This window comes from Cydia strobilella, chromosome 9 (assembly GCF_947568885.1).
Source record: "Cydia strobilella chromosome 9, ilCydStro3.1, whole genome shotgun sequence".
NCBI lineage: Eukaryota > Metazoa > Arthropoda > Insecta > Lepidoptera > Tortricidae > Cydia > Cydia strobilella.
Genome location: NC_086049.1, coordinates 10,471,938 through 10,496,339, shown reverse-complemented (window position 1 = coordinate 10,496,339; position 24,402 = coordinate 10,471,938). Strand labels below are relative to the sequence as shown.

General features: G+C 36.7%; 1 protein-coding gene across 1 annotated transcript; it reads right to left on the bottom strand.

The window, feature by feature from the left end:
* Positions 1–449: 449 nt before the first annotated feature.
* On the bottom strand, positions 450–13,184 carry LOC134744267 (facilitated trehalose transporter Tret1-like). The gene is made up of 9 exons (XM_063678016.1): positions 12,908–13,184; positions 9,693–9,805; positions 8,561–8,652; positions 7,593–7,727; positions 6,382–6,465; positions 5,649–5,927; positions 4,998–5,118; positions 3,359–3,493; positions 450–2,522 (listed from the first exon to the last, which is right to left on the bottom strand). The coding sequence occupies exons 2-9, from the start codon at positions 9,745–9,747 to the stop codon at positions 1,942–1,944; spliced, it is 1,482 nt and encodes a 493-aa protein (XP_063534086.1). The 5' UTR covers positions 9,748–9,805; positions 12,908–13,184; the 3' UTR covers positions 450–1,941.
* Between the last annotated feature and the right edge of the window lie 11,218 nt (positions 13,185–24,402).

Sequence of the window (24,402 nt, the reverse complement as noted above, 5' to 3'; positions counted from 1 at the left end):
TTTTCTAGCAGTTTTTTTTTTTTTTGGTCCCATACAAGCTTTTAATCCTGGACAGGAATGCGATCGATTGGCATAAAAAAAAAGTTTGTCATAAATGACCTTTTTCTCGCACCCTGTATGTTTTTTCCAAAATCTCTAAAAGCCAATCTTTATTAATTTGAAATCGAGGAAAGTTCTTCTAAGACCCTTTTCGCTTAGCAGCACGGGATCTGGTAGCTGCCCTCACTGACCCATTTAGAAATTCCACAACCTGTATAATTATACCTATATTATATCTAATTTGATACGTTACGATAGTCCTTACTATTACTATTGTATTTACACTAATATTACAATTGTATTTATTACTATTGTATTTATACTAAGAAATGTACTCGTTATTATAAGGACTCGTTAATCATATATTAACCGAGAGTATTTACTATTTATTATGAAATTAAACACATTAATATTTTAAATATAACCATTTATTAGCATCTTCGTATAAAACAAATATAAAGTTAGTTTAAGTACCTCCATTATACATTGCTTATCGTTATAATTTTTATATAAATGCCAAAATATCTATACAGATCTCCAAAAGAGATACATAGGCACAAAATTATGAAATATTGATTAAGTCGTAACTGTCGGCACAGAACCGCAAAGTGACGCGAGGGTAAATTACATACAGACGTATTATTAATGTCGCTCACATGTCGCTAATACTAGCTGTAGTATCCTACGCTGCAGGGTGTACTGATTGGCCGTTCCATTGGTTTGCCGCTGTCACTGTCCCATTTCGCAAGAAAGAACGGGAAAGATCATACGCGCCAAGTGTCAATTTTGACCGAATTTTGTCGATTTTTATTTATTTTAAAAACGTTACCTTACAATATCGAAATTCGAAAGCTATGAAATTACTATTTAAGTTAAGATTGTTTTTTCTTCTTTTTTTGTTTATAGTATCACGTAATAAATAACCGAGTAAAGTAGGATTAAAAGTCAGAGTTAGAGGTTACTTTGGGAATTAATTGTATCGAGCGAAGTGTCATAATTCGTGTATCGGAAGCTATGTTGTTAAAGATAAAATAGCCAAGAACTACATATATTTTTTCAACGTCTACGAATATCAATGCCTCTTAGAAAAACATGATCATATAAGGAGATTTTTCGCCTTCTGGCTCAGGTAACCGCCTGTTAAAGTCGCAGTCGAGTAAAATTTTGATATTGGGGTTTTAACTCGACTAACGTGTACAAATGTATAGACAAAAGTGGAATTCATATTCCTCTAAGTTTCATATTAAGAGGATATCCCCTGAAAGGGTATAAGCGCTAAATCTGGATTCAACAATTATTTTCTATTACAAAATGTACTTTTCCGCAAAGATATCTCGGGCTTATTTGTGTAGAATTGAATAAGCTTTAATGTTGCCTTACACCATATATTCATAGAGAACGTACATTTAGAGTAAAACGCAAATTTCTCCAGGATGGTACACATTTGCCAAGATGGCTGCGATTCCTCGAGGTCCCCAAATGTCAAATAGTATGGACATAAAAAAGAGACATTTAATTAACATGTACTAAATTTCATAACTGTGGAAGAAATTTTGAGGTTAGTCCTAATCCGATTGTGCTACTGAGCAAAACAATTAAATTGACGTTCGGTGCTGTCGTACACAATTTTGACTGTGATAGTTTTACATAATAGACAATAGCAAGGGTGGCACAAAAGGTTTAGTAATACATATTAAAATGATCAAGCCATAATGAGATCAAACCTAGTATCACAGATCAGATCAGATTATATATACCTACTATATTTTTGAGAACTTGAATAACCTACCTAGTATAGGTACTGAACATTAACACACTTTTTCAACAATTACTTATAACGAATATATTTATTGTCAGTTTGGTTAAAAATATTACATTAATCATACTAGGTATTAAACTATATTAACACTTAACATCCTTCAGACTTATCTCTTGCAACTCATTCTGACATTCATTTTTTTCAGCATTTTCAACTTCATTCAACTTTTCACACCGATCATCAAAGTACAAGTCTCCTTGCAGGAGAACCTGTATATCTTTTAGACTTTTCCCTTTTGTTTCGGGTACATATAACATGGTAAATATTGTTCCAGCAACGGCAACGCTTGCAAATACCCAGAACACAGCGCAGAACCCTGCCAGATTCTGCAAAACCTGGAATCCCTTGGCTAAAGTGAACCCACACACACCTCCAAATATGCTAAGTGAAGACAGGGCTACAGCTTTAACATTTAAAGGGAAAATTTCAGCTGGGATGACAAAAATAATAGAGTTATAGCCTAAAGTTGAAAGAACTGTGGAGCTGATTATGCCGGCAAATGGAATAAAAGAATAAGGGCTGAGAGATTCTTGGTTTAGTTCGAGAATATCTTTTAGGTAGAAATATGTGCCGACCGCAGCTAAGGAAACACCAGTACCCAGGAGAGAGTAAATTAGCAGGGGGCGACGGCCAACTCTGTCCACTAGTATGGAGCTCATTATACCTGTAAAGAAATAAAACAAGCTAATTATTGGTTAATCTTTGAGTTTCATTTCTCCACTACCTAAAGGTTGTCTGGAAGAGATCGCTCTTTAGCGATAAGGCCGCCTGTTGTTTACCTCTGTCTTCGTGTATTATTTGTTTCCAATGTTTCCATGTACATTTATTCTGAGGTTGGGCAATAAAGATGATTTGTATTGTATTGGAAAGGCTGGGCTGGGAAATTTTGAATAAGAATGTAGAGTTTTGAATGATTCACGGTTAGTTTCACCAATGAGGATATAATAAGATAGAGCGGTACTGTCATAGTAAATTTTGTAACCACTGTAAATTCCCTGCCATCTATCGACATACTTTAAAACTAAAAATGAAGATTTATAAAAATACGTTAAAATGTATTTAAATATGGATAAATGTTTTTTTTATTTCCATTAATTATTTTTATATGGTTTTGACCCATGTTCTTTCACTGATATGCGTTATAATTATAAATAACAAACGAAACCGTCAACGCCCTCTATACGAGAGTAGGCCAAAACTAGTGGCGCCCTCTGATCGAGAATCAAATTTTCGTGATTTTTGAGGCACGTTTTTTCCTTAGACTGTATCCATCTATTACAGAGTTATATCTATCTTTGGTTTCACTAGACCAATCAATCAACCGGTCAATATAAGTCTAATAAGAATGTAGTCTCAACCAGCGGTTGAAGTGTCCTGAATGATATAAACAACTTGCTTGTTCAGAGAGTGTTTGTCAGTAATATTGTCAGAGAGCACGTGTAACTATTTTGAATACTTTTTTTGTCCAGCAACTGACCTACACGAGATACAATAACTTACCAACAACAAACCGAACAGCACCAAATACAATAACGGCAGTAGACATCTGCATGGTAATCTTACTCTCTTCAAGAATTATGCTTAAGTACTGCTGTACCGCCATAGAACCCGTCATTATTTGACTCACTTTCAAACCTAAAATGAAGAAAACGTTAAAGTATTAACCAGATACATTATTAGTAGCTTGAAATGGCATAAAATATATCTATGCAAAAATGGTATCTTTGTAGATATAAGTACGTAAAAGCAAAAAAGTCTTGACTGACTTATAACACTATGAAAACGGATTATATTGAATTTATAATACAATCCCGACGTTTCGAACCCTTTATAGCGTTCGTGGTCAACGGGTGACAGGAAAAGCTACAAAGTGCAAAAATACCCACATACAAAAATAATGAACCATCATAAACTATAAACTTTAACGCTGGTTGTACATGCAAAATCGGTTCAGAAGGCTAGTTATACACTACAACTATTTTCAAGTAAATATGTATATAATATATACGCGATAGCGCTACGTCGGCTCCAACCCTACACCTCTGACCCGAGAAGATTTAATTTTCTCCTACAATTGTATTATTGTAATAGTTGACACTGGGTTAATGATTTAACCGCTTAACCCCGGGTTAGTGGGATGGTGCACTTGCACTGGCCCTAAGGATATTACAAAAATCTCTGCAAAGAAGTTTTATTTTGAACAACTTGCGCTAGTCAAATAAATATCTACCAAAAGTCTAACCAAACTTTCATGTTAGTAAATCAAACTTGATATTTTATTTTTATTCACTCATCCAACCCACTGAGGCCAGCTTTAGTGAATCGGCCATTTTACCATGTCATCATGGCCATGGTATGTTTGTACGGGTCAAATCTTGCAAGTTAAATTTGACCCACTTTCCGACTTCCAATGAGGCTGAAAATTTGCATATATGTAAGTCGGGTGAAAATGCAATATCACCACCACCACCATCACCATCGAGCTGATCTGATTGATGATGGAGACAGGTAGCCATAGGAACTCTGTGATAAAACAACGCAACCTAATTGTTTTTGGGGTTTTTAAAATAGTCTCGATGTGTATTAGTTGCCTGTGATAAGAAAAGTACAGTCAGCGCTAAAAGCTAGTACCAAAAATGAAATTATTGCCAAAAACTTATTTCGTAAGCACAACTCACAGTCGTAACTTTAAACGCCACCTTGCTAAAACTTTGTCAACTAACTGGCTAAAAAGTGAGCAGTAAGATGAATATGAACCGTTTTAGGTAGATACGTTATATTAGACGTAAGATGGGGGTCGTAAGATGACCCCCTCAAATACCGACAACACTGCGGGGCCAGTCAATCGCTGGGCCAGGTAAATTGAAATAAAATGTACATCCTTAAGACAATAACTACTCAACGTGATAATGACAATAATACTTTTCGAATTTAAACTGTTGTGAGACATACTAACATTAAATAATTTCACGGTTTAGACTCACTTGTTTAAACCAAACCAGTGAGTCTTGTTCAGTTGTTTTAATTGTTCTCCGAAACATGTCGCGCGAGTGACTAAAACAAGTGTCTAAACCGTGAAATTATTTAATAATACTTTTGATAGTTTGTCTAAGTATTGGGACTACTTAGGAATATATACCTGCAGCGATGATGACAGCTTTTCGATACTGTCGACCAATCATCAGTTCCTTTAGCGAGCCAGAGCGGCGAGTTTCATTGCGAACATCGGCCTGCAACCGAGCCAGCTCGTCTTCCAACTCCTGAGGATTTCAATTATTTACATGAATTCATACAATTTGTATAATTTTGATTATTAATTGAGTCATTACCTACTCGAATGAATGTGTTAGGGTCACAGTGATTTACCTATTTCATTATATCGTGGTGTAGGTAATAATTGGAGATATTTATTGAAATGATGTATATATGTACCTGAACATAGCACCTTAGATATGTAAACATATTGTAGATATTAGGTACAGTAATAGATCAAAGTATGTCCTTAACATTCACATTCTAAATAAGTCCTTTATTTCGCTGTGTTAGATTTCCGTTACGAGTATTTTTCAGTAATTGTAATGTACGAGTATTACATTCGCATTACATAAACTTAAAAGTCAGTTTGCTGTTTGTCTCTCCTCTGTTCCTAAAAAGTATGGTTGTTAAAAATAAGGCACACATCGGACTTGTACCTTGTACCTACACCTGTACGAATAGGTTTATACGCGGCCCAGATATTCTTTGATTGGTACCAGTAAATATTTTTATAATTTACAAATAAATTAAGAACCTTCTCATCCTTCCGTTGTCGAAGCTTCATCAACGCTGTCCTCGCCTCCGCCACTCTTCCTCGCTTCAACAGATAATAAGGTGACTCTGGTATCCAGAGGCAAGCCATGAAGTAAGCCCCGGGCAAGACCAGGAGCATGTAATTGAGGCATTCGTAGGAAACGAACATACCAATGCTCATGACCAGGAGGCTACCCAGGTTGAACATCACCCGCGTGAACAGCGACAGAGTTGCTCTCACTTCAGAGTCTGATATTTCTCCTATATACATAGGCACCAACTGAAAAATAACATGTATTTTATTAGACGAGGTTGCAAAGTAATTTTTTTGTGCAAGTGCTGTTTTGAAAGCACGTAACTTGAGCAATCCAAACTTTAACCTCAAGTGATTTAAATAGTTCAATGCTGAGAGAAAATTTTAGCCTATAGACCTACATATGTATATAACGATGAATACAGATTCTTCCTTACTGCCAATGAACATTTGCACATTTTCTTAAGCGGACTCCTAGTCTCTCGAATCCATCCCTACTAATATTATAAATGGGAATCAAGGCTCTGTCTGTTACCTCTTCACACTTAAACCGCTGAACCGATTTCGACGAAATTTAATATGGAGATTATGGAGATTGCTTGAGGCCCGGACATATGATAGTTTTTATCAGTCATCATTCCGCGGGCAGAAACTATTATTTTATACATTTAGCTAAATAATATGGGTAAATATTACTTACTATGCTAACCATCCCAGTTCCTGCTCCCCACAGAAACCTGGTCACGTAGAGCAGCCAAGCCTTAAGAGCAAACGCTACCACTAACTGAAAAACAAACGAGATTTGTTAGGTGTACTATTAGACAACACAGGAAGTTAGTTAGTTAGTTAAATAAATTGTAAGTTACGTGCTTAATTTACAGGGTTCATAGTTTGTTCACCATTTTAATGTAAGACCCTATTGTACCTATGAAAGCAAATAAATTACTGATTAGGTACTGATTACTGAAGTGACTAATAATTACATTTTTTAACATGCTCACCGGATTTCTTAGAATTAAGGGCAAAACGGCATAAAATGCATCTCTACTAAAGAAAAATCAGTTTGTACGTAAAAATGGGGCATGTAAAAGGGGCAAAATGTACTTCTCCTGTATTGGTTTATATACGAGTATAGGCAGCACAATCCATGATCAGAGACAGTAGAGAAATTAATCTTAAAAAAAAAGTAAAACCAACTTTAAAAAGGATAAAATAAAATATTATCCCGTTTTATATGCAAACTCATACGTTTGAAGTCGGTGCCAAGCCAAACAGTTACAACTGGTTCTTTCTTTTTTATCGAACTACACCAGGGTTGGCATTCGATTTGATGGAGTTTTGACGCTTTTAAGATTTGTCTGTCTGGCCAAACTGTCATGACACTAATCATTTTTGCGCTTCGGATACGTTTCAAGTTTCAAAGTCTGGATCTGAAGCCATCAAGATTTGAGGAGTTGGACCTCATGGAACCCATCATCAGAACTAGACCTTTACACAAAATATGTTCCTTAACCTTAACACAGTAGTTCCACTTCATCAAATGGCACTGTTTGGATGAAAGTGCTTAATTTGTTGATGAAAATACTAAAATCGATACTATAACATTTGAGGAGTTCCTTAGATTCCAGAACAAAAAAGAGACCTACTAGGGACTATATACATTCAAATAAAAAAAAAAAAATTCCGAATCGGTTCCGAAATCACGGAGTTCTGAGGTAATTCGAATTGATAACCTCCTTTTTTGAAGTCGGTTAAAAATAGATTTTAGGCTTTGAATAAAGAAGCCAATTTCGTTCATTCCGAGCCATGACCCATGTCAACATATAGAAACGTGTTTCGTATGTTCACAAAAAAAGACAGGTAGATAGTTCAGTCGCTGAGAAAGTGGCTATTTGTTTACAAGAAGTTTACCGTGCCGATGGCGATGGGGCAGGCGCTGATCAGGACGGATGCTCGCCGACCGAACCTGTCAGCGAAGAACCGCGTGACCAGGCTGCCTACTATGAAACCTGGCGACGACATCGCCATCATCCAGCCTATTTCAGCCTGAAACAGGAATATTTATAGACAGTAATGCTGTAATATATTATTTAAAACTTCCCTAAAGATTTAGACGAGTAGCACGAGTTAGACGAACACAGTTAGCAATTAAATTAATTGAACCATAGTGCATAGGTACGCGGCCCTCAGGTAAAGCTTTATTTAAATGAATATGAAATTCCGACAGCTAAAATGTGTGCGGGCTATAAATACCTATAGGTACTCATTAAAGTTGTTTTATTAGATACATTATGTATCATACATAGGTAGAGTCTGTGCGGAAAGAGAATAGTCGTGGAATGTAAAAGAACCAATACAGACTTTACTTTCCTGTAAGTATAAGTATGTATAAAATATAGATCCTTGGATATGATTCTCCCTAAAACACATGTGCAACCAATGAGAATACAAGTACATTCATGGTAACACTGGCAGTAAATGTGTACCTAGTTCTGTTCTATTAGGAATGCCAATGTAGTTAGTTTACAGTGGTTAAACTAACTTTGCATAGACTTGGCAAGCAACAGCGTGTAAAAGCGCCACCATAAACGTGTGATTCCTATAAAAATGTGATGTCTCTAGTGGCACACTTTGTCGCTACCAAGTTCTCTACACGATGGCCTAGCGCTGGATCAGCGAGATGGCCATGTGATGGTTTGGAGCACGCACTTTAGAATGGGCCACGTTTAGATTCGTACGCACCATCGCTACCTTTGATGTGCCGACGAAAAATCGACACCGTGGCCATTTCATCGCCATCCCGCCGCGCCAGATGCCATCTGACACCACTACCCTTTCTACACGTATAGACTAGAGTAGCCATTATGCACTGCACTTACATCGCTGATTTCAAAACCCTCTTTCTTTAGCTTGGGTAGCACAGGCGTGGGCCAGGCGGATGAGATGCCCAGCGTCAAAGAAGCCAGAGACACTGAAATGAAACAAATTGCTAAAATAAGTATCGTTGAGATGCTTAGATGTACAGAGTACAACTGCGGATATTTCAAAAATTCATATTTTACAAATTTTTACCCGTATTACATACCACACCTTGTATATCCGGCAGTCAATTAATCGTATTTTTAGAAGCTTTTTTTAACATGCCCTGTGTTAGCTAGTGTGGGTCAAATCTTGGAAGCCAAATTGGACCCACTTCCCGATTTCCGATTGAGCTGAAATTTTGCATTCATATGTAAATTGGATGACAATGCAATATTGTGAGCTGATCTGATGACGGAGACAGAAGGTGGCCATAGGAGCTCTGCGATAAAACAACGTAAACCAAAGATAGATATAACTCCGTAATAGATGGATACAGTCTAAGGAAAAAACGTGCCTCGAAAATCACGAAAATTTGATTCTCGTTCAGAGGGCGCTACTAGTTTTGGCCTACAGTCTTATAGATGGCGTTGACGGTTTCGTTTGTTATTTAACAATTTTAACGCATATCAGTGAAAGAACATGGGTCAAAATCATAAAAATAATTAATGCAAATAAAAAAAATCATTTATCTATATTTAAATACATTCTATCGTATTTTTATAAATCTTCATTTTTAGTTTAAAAGTGTGTCGACAGATGGCAGTGAATTTACTGGGGTTACAAGATTTACTATGACAGTACCGCTCTAGTATAAGTTACTCTATGCGTAAACTAAAACTAATTGTGTTTGGGGTTTGTTAGAATTATCTCGATGAGTAATAGTTGCCTGTGGAAAGAAAAGTACAGTCAGCGATAAAAGCTTATACAAAAAATATTTTTTTGCAAAAAATTTATATAGATAGAAAAGAAAAGTCTGCAACGATTTTAATAGCAAACAAAGTGCAAATGTTATTTTAAACGTCAAACTTACATGAAATTATGGCGTATAACTTCTTGGTCTAAGTCTACTCTATTATTTGGCCCTGGCATTCATTTCTCTCATAGAAGTAGGTAATCAATAATCATGTGTTTTACTTTACGCCAACTTACCCGAAAAGGCTGCCAGGTACTGGATCCTCCGATTCTTATGAGTAGATATCGTCATCTTTACTTTTCTTTATTTTTCGCACGTTAGCAAAACATGCTCTCTGGTGTTCTAAACTCTGAAAGAGCAAAAAAAATTGGGTTTACAACATTTTGGTTATTTTATTTGTACATGGAATGAAAACAGCTATACCTAAACGATACATTGAACTTTTTAAATAGCAATACTCGTACAGAACCAACTACAGCAACTTGAGGAACCCACAGATTGAAGCTGATTAAGCTGAATATTTACTATTGCAAACATGGACAATTGAACAGTGTTATAGTTGTAGCAGCAGCTACAACAGATAAGCGTAGCTTATCTCTCTGCACAACACACATTTAGAAAAAGCTTTGAGACATTAAATGGGTCAAAATTATTGTTGTGGAATTTTGTCACAGTTACGTATATACGACTAATTGAAAAAATATTTTTTCATCTCAGCAGCGCGAACAAGGGTACTTCGCTGCTTAAAAACAGTGAGCAAAATCGCATTTATTATATAGCCTTGACCATATTTCTTTAGGAAACCCTATTTATTTAGTGAACCTTAAAATAAAATAAAATATTTATGTTCAGAGGAACTTTTTTTCTTTCATAAAATATAAGGTTCATCCGCCAAACGTATCGGCGATGGTCGTATAACGTATCTCTTAGTAGGACAATAGCCTAATAAAAATAAAATAAGTGCAAAATCACTTGTATAACACCAGCGCAGCGACAACGACACCCCAGAATAAAAAATTGTCACACACATTTTGTTTCTTCCAAAGCGATAATTTCCGAAAATATTCACTGTATCAAAAAATGTTTTTCTTAAACCCCTATTTATTTTAAAAGACCTATCCAACGATATCCCACATCATAGGGTTGAAACGAAAAAAAATGCTCAAATACATTTTGTTTCGTTCAAGGCGATTATTTCCGAAAATATTAACTTTATAAAAAAATTGTAGTTTAAAACCCCTATTTATTTTAAAAGACCTATCCAACGACATCCCACACCATAGCGGGCCTGAATCGTAATCACTATCAAACATAATTATTGTGCACGGCGAACATAGACACAATAACAAAGTAGTTATTGTGTCTAACGATCTGAACATTCTACTGACAATAGTGCGAAAAAATCACCCTTATTACTGAGATCATCTAGACACGCGGTAGCGTGTCCAGCCATGTTCAAAGAAATAGAGTTTAATGAAAATGCCACTGTACGCCGGTATTGCCGGTAGCATATTGGGTAGCAACTCAATATTCCAAACTTTCCAAAGCACAGCGTCGGCCAATCATATACATGTATCAGCTTTGTTTTTGACCACTCAAAAATAGTATTCTAGCAAATCAAAAATATGTTCAAGACTACCAAACATACCTAGTAATATACCTAAAAATACCTACTACAAAGTACTACAAACTTTAACAGATACTTATTATTCTAATACCTATAAGTATAACGAGTATAAGAATACACATATATTAGGAAGCACATTTTATCGTTTGAGGAGTACAATATATATACAATACAATACAGCAATACAATACAACAATGTATATGTTTGTTTTAATTATTCTCGTGTTAGGCCACACCTACACAAGGTACCGTGCACAACGACAGCGTCACACAGCGGTTGCAACTATTAGTCTGTCTGTCTGTCACCAGGCTGTATCTCATGAACCGTGATACCTAGACAGTTGCAATTTACACAGACTATGTATTTCTGTTGCCACTATAACAACAAATACCAAAAAAAGAATAAAATAAATATTTAAATGGGTCTCTCATACCACAAACGTGATTTTTTGCCGTTTTTTGCGTAATAGTATGCGTAGGTAATAGTAATAGATGCGTAATAAACGGGACCCTATTACTAAGACTCCGCTGTCCGTCTGTCTGTCACCAGGCTGTATCTCATGAACCGAGATAACTAGGCAGTTGAAATTTTCACAGATGATGTATTACTGTTGCCGCTATACAACAAATACTAAAAAGTACGGAAACCTCGGTGCGCGAGTCCGACTCGCACTTGGCCGGTTTTTTTTTCTAAATACGTCCATGGACTGATAGTAATAATAATATAATAATATATTTATTGCTTTCACATTGGTATTACAGATGTTCTTAATCGATATTGTATCAAAACATGACACCCTGTAAGGGTATTGCAATTTTATCTATCTACTCTAAGCTAACACATATGTAAATTAAACACAGAGATAACATTACACAAAAGATATACCTACCTAAGTTCTATGTATTACTTATATGTCTATTTATGGTATTTATTACAATCAAAATATTCTTGTTTAGAATAAAAACAATTACTTGTTAAATAATTTTTCAAGCAGTTAACAAATCTATTATATTTTTGCTCTCCCGCTATTTCCTTTGGGAGACTATTGAAAATTCTTATTGACATATTATAGGGGCTCTTATTACTTATTTGTGTCTTAAATTTAAGGTACAAGTATTATGACGATCTTTAGCTTTAAAATATAGGTCAGGATGTTTTCTTACAAATTTACATGTTTCTAATATATAGAGGGATGGTAGTTAAAATATTAAATTTTTTAAAGTACGGTCGGCAGCTTTCTTGGTTTTTTATATTACTTAATATGTTAATACACCTTTTTTGTAATATGAATAAATCTGCACTTTTTTGTAATGTAAATATGTACCGCGCATATTTCGTTTGTAGCGCAAAATAAGCGCCACCTCTGTCAGCGGTACATTCAATTCTAAGTAATAGCTATTTTCCTAAACATCGATATAAAAATTATGCATATACCTTTTCGTTAGATCTGGTTTTTTATCCGACCCATTCGGGTTTTTCAAAACGTTTCACAAACCTACAAACAAAACGTTGTTAAAAATTGTGTGATGTACGGAACCCTTGAAACGTAAGTCCGACTCGCACTTGACGGGTTTTTTCATATTTATTTGAATGGTAATCACCAGACGAAACAAGTAATCTTAAAGAAATTTTAATTAATGTTAGTTTTATGTACCTACTTTTCAAATTAGATCAACTTTCTCTTCGTGTTGCATAACAGGACTGTAGGTATAGGTGAGTAATTAATGTCTACTTATTTTTAGAATCCTGTTTGAAATAATAGGTAAAAATAAGATTTAATAATAAAATACCATACAAAAAGAATATAATAAAATATATTATACCTTTAAAAATCCAAAATTCGGTGCAAAAGTTCAAACAATTTGCGAAAACATTGGGTCCTTAACATAGGAACTAAATAACACAACCGCGTGTAAATGTAAACAATCTCACACACGCACAGCTCATTACATTTAAAAATAGAATTAATACAAACGGAAGCACATTGAGATTGTTTAGGAGACAAATTTATATATTATTTTACATTTAAAAAAATCCGAATGAGCGGTTTATATGTAAATATGTTAAACAAAATAGCGGGACTGAGAGCGTCATATCCGTTTTAACTCGCTTTCGGTACTGAATGTAGATTCAGTAGATTGTGTTGTGACTGGCTAGACGTTCAGACATCATTTCTGACGAAATAGTTTTAAGCGTGGTCTCGGATTAAGTTTAGTCACAGATTAATAAATAGTTACTACGTAACAGATACATCATTCCCATACAAAAGCGAAAATACCTACTCTATAATAGCCTACAAAATCTTAATAATAATACCTGCTGCTCAGGACGAGAAGAAATGTACCATAAGTATGCGCACAAAGAGTCGAGACTGCCTTGCTCGCCGCGCGAGCCACGTGCCAACGCGTCATCGTAAGAATGCGCTAGGGTTGTACTGTTACTTATGTTATTATTGTAATAAAACGAATGTTGCGAATCAACCATATTTTATATTAGTCAATCAAATATTTAAAAACAACACTTATAATACCTGACTCAAAAAACTCCTTAATTTACGATTTATCTACTTATGTTCAAAGAAATAAATAGTGACAAAATTCATAAAGATAGATTTAAAATACTACTCACCTTTCTTCGTCTCTCGGAAATGAAAAAACCGGCCAAGTGCGAGTCGGACTCGCCCACCGAGGGTTCCGTACTTTTTAGTATTTGTTGTTATAGCGGCAACAGAAATACAACATCTGTGAAAATTTCAACTGTAGCTATCACGGTTCATGAGATACAGCCTGGTGACAGACGGACAGCGGCAGCGGAGTCTTAGTAATAGCATAGAGTAACTTATACTAGAGCGGTACTGTCATAGTAAATTTTGTAACCCCAGTAAATTCACTGCCATCTGTCGACACACTTTAAAACTAAAAATGAAGATTTATAAAAATACGATAGAATGTATTTAAATGTGATTTAAATATAGATAAATGATTTTTTTTATTTGCATTAATTATTTTTATGATTTTGACCCATGTTCGTTCACTGATATGCGTTAAAATTGTTAAATGACAAACGAAACCGTCAACGCCATCTATACGACTGTAGGCCAAAACTAGTAGCGCCCTCTGAACGAGAATCAAAGTTTCTTGATTTTCGAGGCACGTTTTTTCCTTAGACTGTATCCATCTATTACGGAGTTATATCTATCTTTGGTAATAGGGTGCCGTTTTTACCCTTTGGGTAAGGAACCCTAAAAAAACGACAAATTTTCTTTTGTTTTTTGACTTTTACACCCATCTACTGCACAATAATTACGTGGTTTCGGCATTTCGAAGCGTAAGCGCGGGAAACATGCGGTGCGAGCGCTCAGGCGGGCGTTCGGCGGCCCTCTGTCGATTATATCGTCGACGATACGCCGAGCGGTAGGCATATAGCGCGTGGCTTTGAGCGAGTGAAGGAGGCCTGGTTTAGTTGTCGCGGACCTCAAGGTCAAGGTACAATGGTTGACTGCCTTGTGCCCTCAGCCCTGTAAGTGATGGAAATACCTGTCTGGTGTGAAGTTAGATACCTATCGAATGAGCTACTGCCAATTCGCAAGCGAAATGTACCTACGTTTCTTTTGAACTACTGTACGATATGGTACAGTACAACGTATGTTCTGTTGTCGCATATCATGATTCAAATTGTATATAGAGATGGGCCGAATATTCGTAATTATTCGGTATTCGGCATATTTTTCAATGTTCGTATTCGGCCGAATAGTTCGGTTCGCACTGCCGAATATTTACCGAATATACAATTTTTTTGAGGGCATCAGCTAGCTGGCGCGGGTTTAGCGATCAAAGAGCCTACCACGAAGACCGAAGTTCGCAGATTGCGGGCATCTTTCTTTTTTACTCCAATTATGACATAAATAGGGTGACAGAGAAAGATGCCCGCAATCTGCCAACTTCGGTGTTCACGGTAGACCCTCAGGCATGAGACGGTTCCCTTTCTTTTCATAAAATTTCCCGGTCGGTCGGAAGTCGGAAGGGGAAGGATCAAAAACACGTGATGAGTGCAGACTGCAGACCGCGGACCTGTATGAACCTTGTTTTCAGTTTTTTAGGCAGTTTTAGCCCAACCGAATATTCAGACGAATATTCGGTTCGGTATGATGTTAACCAAATGTTCGGCCGAATATTCGTATTTGGCAAAGTCCATATTCGGCCCATCTCTAGTATATAAGAGAGAAATAGGCAGGATTAGTTCCATATTCTCGATAATGTAGGTAAATTAGCTTATAGGTAGTCAAAGTTTATCATATTGAGTCTCTCTCTACTCAGTAAATACAATCACATGATCCGACTCGGCCGAGCTTTTTTTTATCTTGTTACGTAACATGGCCATAGCCACGCAATTTGCCACGCGTTTTAGACTACCACGCTATTTATTGAGCCCTATTTTTCGTTGAACAGTCTACACTACATCAATATAGTACTATGCCTTATGGCAAACGGTTGAAGAGATAGTTCAGATCCGGAAAGCGCCACCAACTTTTTGTTAGATGTGTAGTAACATCGATATATTTAATTGTCGATAAAATATATTGCTACGTCACTTTAGTATAAGTGCCCCGAGTTATCCCAGGTTTGCTCATTAGGTACCTATTAAGTAAATAATATTAATAATGTGTTAGAATTATTATCGTTATCATGTAGGTACAACGCCACCTTTCATTGAACTTAGGTTGAGTTCTTAGGTAAGTAGGAATAATTTAATTATCGAATGCCCAGGTCACATACTGATTATTATGAATAACGGCAGTAGATATTACGTATTAATTTATCAATATACTCCGATTAGGTGGGAATAGGATTTATAGGTTAGGTAGTAAAACTTGAGCAAATGAGCACTGAGCATTACTAGTATAGAGGGCATTCAATGTTTTCATTCAGTTTGGCGACTACAGTTTTTTTATTTCATTTCATTTATTGGTAACGCTAAATAGGTACCTATACTGAACGTCCAAAATCTCAATATTAAAGCAGTGTGTCAGTATTAAGGGTCTCCGGCAAGCTCGGTTTTCATACAAACGTAGTTCAGGTCTCATTTTAAAACGAGTAGCTAGTTTGCTGTGAAACTTTGTACTTACAATAGGATAAGGTATAATTATCTAAAGTTTATGTAGCTTCAGATACCATAGTTACAAAAAATACAGCGTATTTACGTTTTTCATACAAAACGTGTTTTTGCTCTGTTTCGTTTGTTTTATAAACTGGAGCTATATAAACTAATTTCAGACCTAGATAAAGGTACCTCATGTCATTGTATAGGTATGTGCAAAGTTTCATTACAATCCAAAACGTAGATTTAAAATTAAAACGGAACTCCGTTTGTATGGGAAGGTGAAATTCGGCCGAGCTTGGCGGAGACTCCTAAGTAATTATTGGAAAATAGCCAGAAAAGCTTTAATAGTTAGTTCAGTTTAAGTCTGTCTGCAATTTTAAATGTTCTGATTACGTTTATAAAAAAAATCACAGTAAGTACTAAAGTTTAAAATTCCTGTTTTATTTTGTTAATCGAATTATTTAATTTGCAAACATTTTATCCAACAAAAGCTCCCATACTATGTATTTATTTATCAAACTCGATCGGTACGCTAACAAGATGTTATCTCAATACAATTTGGCGAGATTTGGCGTTTTTAGGTTATAAAGTATACAAATTGGTATAATTTAAAGTCACCCTGTATAGAGATGACACCTGTCACCCTACTCATCGAGTTAAAAAAATACTATACCTACCTATATGTATTGTGTGTGAGTGGTCAATAACTCTCGGCATTAGAAAGGGTTAACTAGCTCTACCTATATCCGATCCAATCATGCAACCGAGATCCGAGATAGGATGGATACTTACCTAGACTAGGGATGTTACGGAGCTCCGGTTCCGTTACTTTTAAAAATACCTATTCGTATGTGTTGTGTTGTGAAATGTGTACCCAGAGTACATACAGTACTGACTCAGGTTTCGACTCTGGTTCCGGTTCCGTTTTTGGTTGCGACTCCGTTTCTGGTTCCGATAAACTAAATTTGAAACATACGGTTCCGCTTTCGATTTCGATAAAACCACATCCGTTACATCCCTGACCTAGATACTAATTATTTAACGTAACTATCTTATGTATGTAATATTTGGGATTTTAAAATAGTTTTGTAATGAATAGGTAGGTACTTATTGTAAGTAAGTAGGTACCTCACACCAATAACAATCATAAAATTGTAGCCAAACAATGGCTGCCTATACATCAATCCTCAGACGAAATACCAATACATGCAGTACGGTAGAGCAGTAGAACAATGGTTCCATTAATTAATTAATGAGGACAAGTAAGAGCTAGGAGCTAGCACGTTAAGTCCCCGGCAAGTTCGGCCGAATTTCACCTTCCCATACAAACGGAGTTTCGTTCTCATTTTAAAACTACGGCTTGGATTGTAATGAAACTTTGCACATCAGTACAATGACATTAGGTATATAGGTATAGGTCTGTAATTAGTTTATATAGCTCCAGTTTATGGTATCTGAAGGTACATAAAATTACAGACCAGAGATATACCTAATCCTATTGTAAGTACAAAGTTTCAGAGCAATCTAGCTAGTCGTTTTAAAATGAGAGCGTAACTACGTTTGTATGGAGAACAGAACTTGTTAGGGACACGGGGACTACATTACATACATACCCCCGTAGTTTCATACAAACATATTAGGAAAATGGGGACTACGTTTGTATGAAAAGGCGGTTTTGGGGTGGTTGTCCACTTTCGTCTGAGAGTTTAACGTCCGCCACTTATCACCGAAATAAATCATTGGGCTTAAGAGGTTAATGCTATAGAAATGAATGTTTATGAAACAGTAGGTAGTAGTGGAGTTAAGTGAGCCAGGCGTTTCAAGATGATACCTACTTTCCTTTAGCCTTATGATACTTATAAATACATGATCATGAGATTCGTAAGGAAACTGATCTAAATTACTCACGTATTTTAAGTCCAAAATCGCTCGACATGTTTCAACCCGTACCGAGTGCCATCGTCGAAAGCACGCGTTGGCGGACCGGCGCAGATATTTTAAAAAACGCGAGTGACCCATTTTAATATATTTTGAAATGTCACGCTAATTTCATGGTCATTGCATGTCATTGTCTCACTGAAAGAGTAAAGTATAATAGCAATGAGGATATAATAATAATATAATTACGGAGTTATATCTATCTTTGATAATAGGTAGTCTCACTCTCGCAAGAAAATCGTTTGGCACTTATAGTTATAGTCCGACAAGAAATTGTAGAAACTTATTGAGGGCGCCACTGAGCTTCAACAGTCAACACATGATGCATGCGATGCATGCATGATGCAAACTATGGATGGTATAGAAAGGATGCCAATCTCTTATGGCAGAATTGTTGCAAAAGTGACCGCTTTCAGCTTTAAATAATAGTTCCTAATCTCTCCGGTGGCGCTAGTTAGGGTCTGGGACATGAGTATAACATGAACCAACAAATAACCCGACCAAATTACGTAGGTTGTTTTTGGTAGTATTTCGGTGTATGGTGGCGCCGCCTAATTACTGTTTTTTGATGGACATTTTTCATACATAGAGATTTGGCTCCTTTATATAGTCTCCATGATGCAAACATCCATACTTACATCTATCTCCTTCTGTCGTATAAGTGCGTCCTTTACGTTTGTGGTTGACATTTGACGTTTGACGGTGACATATACCGCTACGTATTCGACGACCGGTCTGGCCTAGTGGGTAGTGACCCTGCCTGTGAAGCCGATGGTCCTGGGTTCGAATCCCGGTAAGGGCATTTATTTGTGTGATGAGCACAGATATTTGTTCCTGAGTCATGGGTGTTTTCTATATATTTAAGTATTTATATATTATATATATCGTTGTCTGAGTACCCATAACACAAGCCACCTTGGGCTTACCGTGGGTCTTAGTCAATCTGTGTAAGAATGTCCGATAATATTTATTATTATTATTTATTATATACAACGTATGTTTACATCTTATCTTGTTAAAATATGCATAGGAAGTCAGAGAGAATGGATATAGTTTTTTTCTCCTCTGTAAAACGCTTCACAAAACCTTACTTAATTTAGTCGTTATAAAAGCTGTTACTGATGACCATGAAGTTATACCCTAAACAGGAGCGAGCTGTCACTTTTTTTGCCATACTAAATTGAACCTTATCACCGAGCCAGAAAGGTGTTCGTACCAGACTAGAGAAAACGGTCCACATGAGATAGCAAAAGTGGGTCGCGGTGTCCCACTCGCACATGTTGCCAATGTTAAAAAAATACCATTTTGGTAGTATTTATATCAATAACTACTAAAATTAAATACCTTCTTATATTATTTAAGTGCTATATTGCGGTTCTGATATCTTTTACGTAATTTGTAAATAGTTATAATGTCAATATTATTAACTGATTTAACCAAGCATGTGCACAACAAAAAATACATTAATTTTAATATGGTAGACATTGTAGTAACTTTGAATATTAATTGGTATCCCCAACTTGATAAAGAAATTTTCAAAATACATGAATGGCGGCGCTCAAGATTTATTTGCGAAATAAAGTATTAAATGGGTAAAAGATCGCACTTAAACTATCGTGAGACATATTTCAAAATATTTATCAGTACAATAATAAAGTACGTAAGTACTAGTACGTAGTAGTACGTAAGTAGTAGTAGTAGTAGTAGTAAGTAGGTATAGTATAATAGTGAGTAAAAATTGGGTAAAAGATGTTGTGTGAAAGGTTGCAGAAGTGAAAGTTTTGTTGATTGTGGTATATCTTTTCACAGGTAAGCCTCAACTATTAAAGTTTACGATAAAAATACAAGAAAACATTGTCAAACTCATTAGGGTGACTATGATGTCGGCACGATGTGAATCGGCCTTACAGAGTTCTTATTACCTACGTACTTACTTAATGTAAAAATAAGTTTACCTAAATAAGTATATCTTTATTTCGGCATGTTTAATTATTTGGTTGATAGATAGATAGATAAATGATTTATTTGTGCACGTAATGAGAGCTATATAATTGCCAAAATTTAAATCCAAAATCCTTAAATATTACAGACACATTTATACATAATATTCTATATAGGTTGAACACACATTTCCGTCAGTACACAAAGGCGGCAAATAAAAAAAAATGGTGCAATTAACTACGATGACGCTTAAAGAATAGCTGAAGTGTACAAAAGAGAAGCCATTACGTATATGAACATGAGTGCGAAAGAGGCAGACTACAAATGAAAAAAAACGTGACCATTTTTAGGGTTCCGTACCCAAAGGGTAAAAACGGGACCCTATCACTAAGACTCCGCTGTCCGTCTGTCAGTCTGTCTGTCATCAGTAACAGCTTTTATAACGACTAAATTAAGTAAGGTTTTGTGAAGCGTTTTACAGAGGAGAAAAAAACTATATCCATTCTCTCTGACTTCCTATGCATGAATGAAAAAAGATCTTGGCCAAACTATACATTCCAACTTATCCTAATATCCCACATACATATGACTTATGGTCACCCTAATTAGAAAGAGATGCAACCGCCCACTTTGACTTCTCATGTGGACACACTTTTTGGCCCGTGTACTCCATCCGGTTTATTAAAATCTAAATCCGTGATCTTAACTCGAAAATTTACATTTAGGGTCCTCCTGATTAGCGAACTAGGCTCCAGACTCGCGTTCGCGGCTTCGCGCCGTGATTCGCGCATGAGTGTGAAGGGGCCTTTAGATAAATTACATCAAAAAAACCTCGTACTTCACCAATAATTGTATATAGATGCATTATTTAAAGCTATAACACACCATCGCACTGCACCAAGGTCATTGTGCGACGCACCCATAAGTTAGAGCGAGAAAGAGATATCACTTTCTTGCTCTTACTTATGGGTGCGTCGCACAATAACCTTGGTGCGGTGCGATGGTGTGTTACGGCTTTTAAGTCGCTCCAGGCGAGTGGAGTCAATATCGCTGATTAACGAACTAGACTCCACACTCGCGTTCGCGGTACGCGCCGCGATTTGCGCACGAGTGTGGAGGGCACTCTATAGAAATGTCAAAAATGATTGTTGTTGTTATGGACGGTATAGAAAGGACGACAATCTCTTATGGCAGAACTATTGCAAAAGTGACCAGCTTTCAGCTGTAAATAATAGTTCCTAATCTCTCCGGTGGCGCTAGTTAGGCTCTGGGACATGAGTATAACATTAACCATATAAGGCAACAAATAACCCGACCAAATTACGTAGGTTGTTTTTGGTAGTATTTTTGTTGAAATAAGGTTGCAAGCTACAGGCCACTTAGAACATATTTCAAATATATAATATAGAATTGATCTGTCAAGTCAATGAATTGTCATTCGATAAAAACAGTCTGTGCTGTTATTATTAATATTATAATGAAATAGATGATGAGTTGTTAGCGGCTTTGATGCTTCAAGGCCTCACGAGTGAGTTTCAACCTATGCGGCTGGCTGTAGAAAACAGCAACATTATATTGACATCTAATTATGTCAAATCTAAACTTTTTCAAATGGAAGAGACGTATACGTCACCGAGCACGAGTGGAACTTCTACAACTTCTGCATTGCTTACCAAGCAAAAAGGCAAGAAACTGCCGAAATCTAAACAGAAGAAGATAAAATGTTTTATTTGTGATGGTCCACATAAGGCATCAGTATGTCCAGAGAAACCTAAAAAGCAGAAGGAAGCTTTAATTGCCTATGCATTTGCCATGACTGGAGACCGAGAAGAGGAATGGGTCCTAGATTCCGGGGCGTCCACACATATGACAAATCGAAGACAGTGGTTTAGAGACTATAAGGTTACAGATCATGTTCCTGTAAATTGCGCTAATGGTGGTAAGGTATACGGAGAAGGACGAGGTACGGTACTGTGTAAGTCAACTGGAATGACTGTAAGTAACGTCATGCATGTCCCAAAGTTAGCAACTAACTTGATGAGTGTGAGTACTATAGCAGAGAAAGGGTATGTTATAGTATTTGGTCACAAGCGGTGTGAAATTTATAGAAGTGATGAATGCAAAATAAGTGGTACGGTTCTTGTCAAAGGTATAGAAGATAGAGGTGTATACAAACTTAATGAGTGTTGTTTACAGAATACGGCCCTTAATACTACGTCGGAACGCGGTGATGCACTGAATTTGTGGCACCGCCGTATGGGACATCTAGGTATTCGAAATCTTCTACTTTTGAAAAACAAGATGGCGACTGGGGTAAGTTTTCCATACAGCAATTCAAACCTGGAATGTGTATCCTGTCTGAAGGGAAAACAAACCAAGCAACCGGTGAAGAAAAATCGTGTAACACGAGCAACGGAAGTGTTAGGACTAGTACACTCCGATGTGTGTGGACCCATCAACGTACAATCCTTTGGTAAGTGTCTATACTTCCTCACGTTTATTGATGACCTTACGCGCAAAACTTTTGTTTATTTCTTAAAAAATAAAAGTGAAGTCTTTAAATACTTTCTAGAATTTAAAGCATTAGTTGAAACGCAAACCGGTCATAAGTTGAAAGCGTTAAGGACAGACAACGGAAAGGAGTACGTCAACAAGCAGATGGAAGATTTTCTCAAGCGTCATGGCATTAAGCACCAGCGCACGATTGAATATACTCCAAGTCAGAACGGTGTCGCAGAGAGAGCGAATCGCACGATTTGCGAGAAGAGCAGATCGATGCTGCAAGAATCTGGTCTGGAAAAGCGTTTTTGGGCTGAAGCCGTTCACCACGCAGTATTCTTGAAGAATAGATCACCTACAATTGCAGTCAAAGACAAAACGCCAGAAGAGGCGTGGACGGGGAAGAAATGTAATTTGGACAACATAAAGGTGTTTGGATGCAGAGCTTTTATGCATATTCCTGATCAAAAGAGGACAAAGTTTGACCCTAAAAGTTTAGAATTGGTATACACAGGTTTTGCAGATGATGCGAAAGCATACAGACTGCTAGATCCAAAGACTGGTAGAGCATACAATGCGAAGGATGTGGTATTATTTGAAAACCAGATGTACCGATCCCAGAGGCAAGAAAGTCAAGGAACACCGACCAGAGATATCCCGGTTTTAAAAATTATACAAGATGAGGAAGATCGAACAGAAGTAGATGCAAGGGCTGAGCAACCAACAGTCGAATTTCTACCTGATGTTCTCGAAAGTCAACCTCTCTTCGTAGAAGAAGACATAAGGGTAGAATCCCCAATAATAGACCTCTTACCAACTGTTCAGGAAAGTCAACCTTCCTATATAGAAACAGTAGAACAAACTGAAGAGGATAGAGAACAACGAGCAGTTGAACCTGTCATGGAAGGAGTTCAATTTCCTCGAGTGGAGATTGAAGTGTTTGATGATGAATCTGATGACTTCATGTCAGCGGACGAGAAGGACATAGAAGAACCTGCGCAATCACGAAGGTATCCCTTAAGGAACAGAAAACCCAAGCAGTTTCCGGACTATGACCTTTATCACACAATCGAACATGATGAGGATCCAACTACCCTGAAAGAAGCCTTGTCAGGTCGAGATGCTGACAAATGGAGAGCTGCGATTCAGGAGGAGTTAGACGCTCTCAAGAAAAACAATACATGGACTCTTGTGAAGCCTCCTAAAAAGTGTAACATCGTTGATTCTAAATGGCTATTTAAAATCAAAGAAGAGGCGGGAAATAGATGCAGATACAAAGCCCGACTGGTGGCAAGAGGCTTCAGTCAAAGGTGGGGCATTGATTATAATGAGACCTTTTCGCCTGTTGTACGCCACAGTTCATTGAGAATGCTAATGGCTTTAGCAAGCAAGATTGGACTGAACATAGATCAGATGGACGTTAAGACTGCTTTCTTGAATGGAAATCTGAGCGAAACTGTTTATATGAAGCAACCTGAAGGCTTCGAAGTCAAAGAGAAGAGGGACTATGTATGTCAACTTAATCGTTCGCTTTACGGATTAAAGCAAGCACCTCAAGCGTGGAACAATAAGCTTGACAGTGAATTGAAGAAACTTCAATTTCAACAGTCCAAAAATGAACCATGCATTTACACAAGATCAAAAGGAAACAAGATCATCATTTTAGCAGTTTATGTGGATGATTTGTTAATTTTTTGGAATGATGAAGACGAGCTTCGTAAGGTCAAGAGTGACCTCATGTCCAAATTTGAAATGAAGGATCTTGGAAAAGCTGCATTAATTTTAGGAATGCAGATAACTCAAACAAAGGATGTCATCAAAGTTGATCAGGAGAGGTACA

Coding starts and splice junctions, on each gene's coding strand:
- LOC134744267 (XM_063678016.1), bottom strand. CDS start 9,747: ATGACGATATCTACTCATAAGAATCGGAGGATCCAGTACCTGGCAGCC. Junction 3,494..4,997: donor AGCTGTCATCATCGCTGCAG/GTATATATTCCT, acceptor TCTTCATTTTAG/GTTTGAAAGTGAGTCAAATA. Junction 2,523..3,358: donor TGCTGTTCGGTTTGTTGTTG/GTAAGTTATTGT, acceptor ATTTCTTTACAG/GTATAATGAGCTCCATACTA.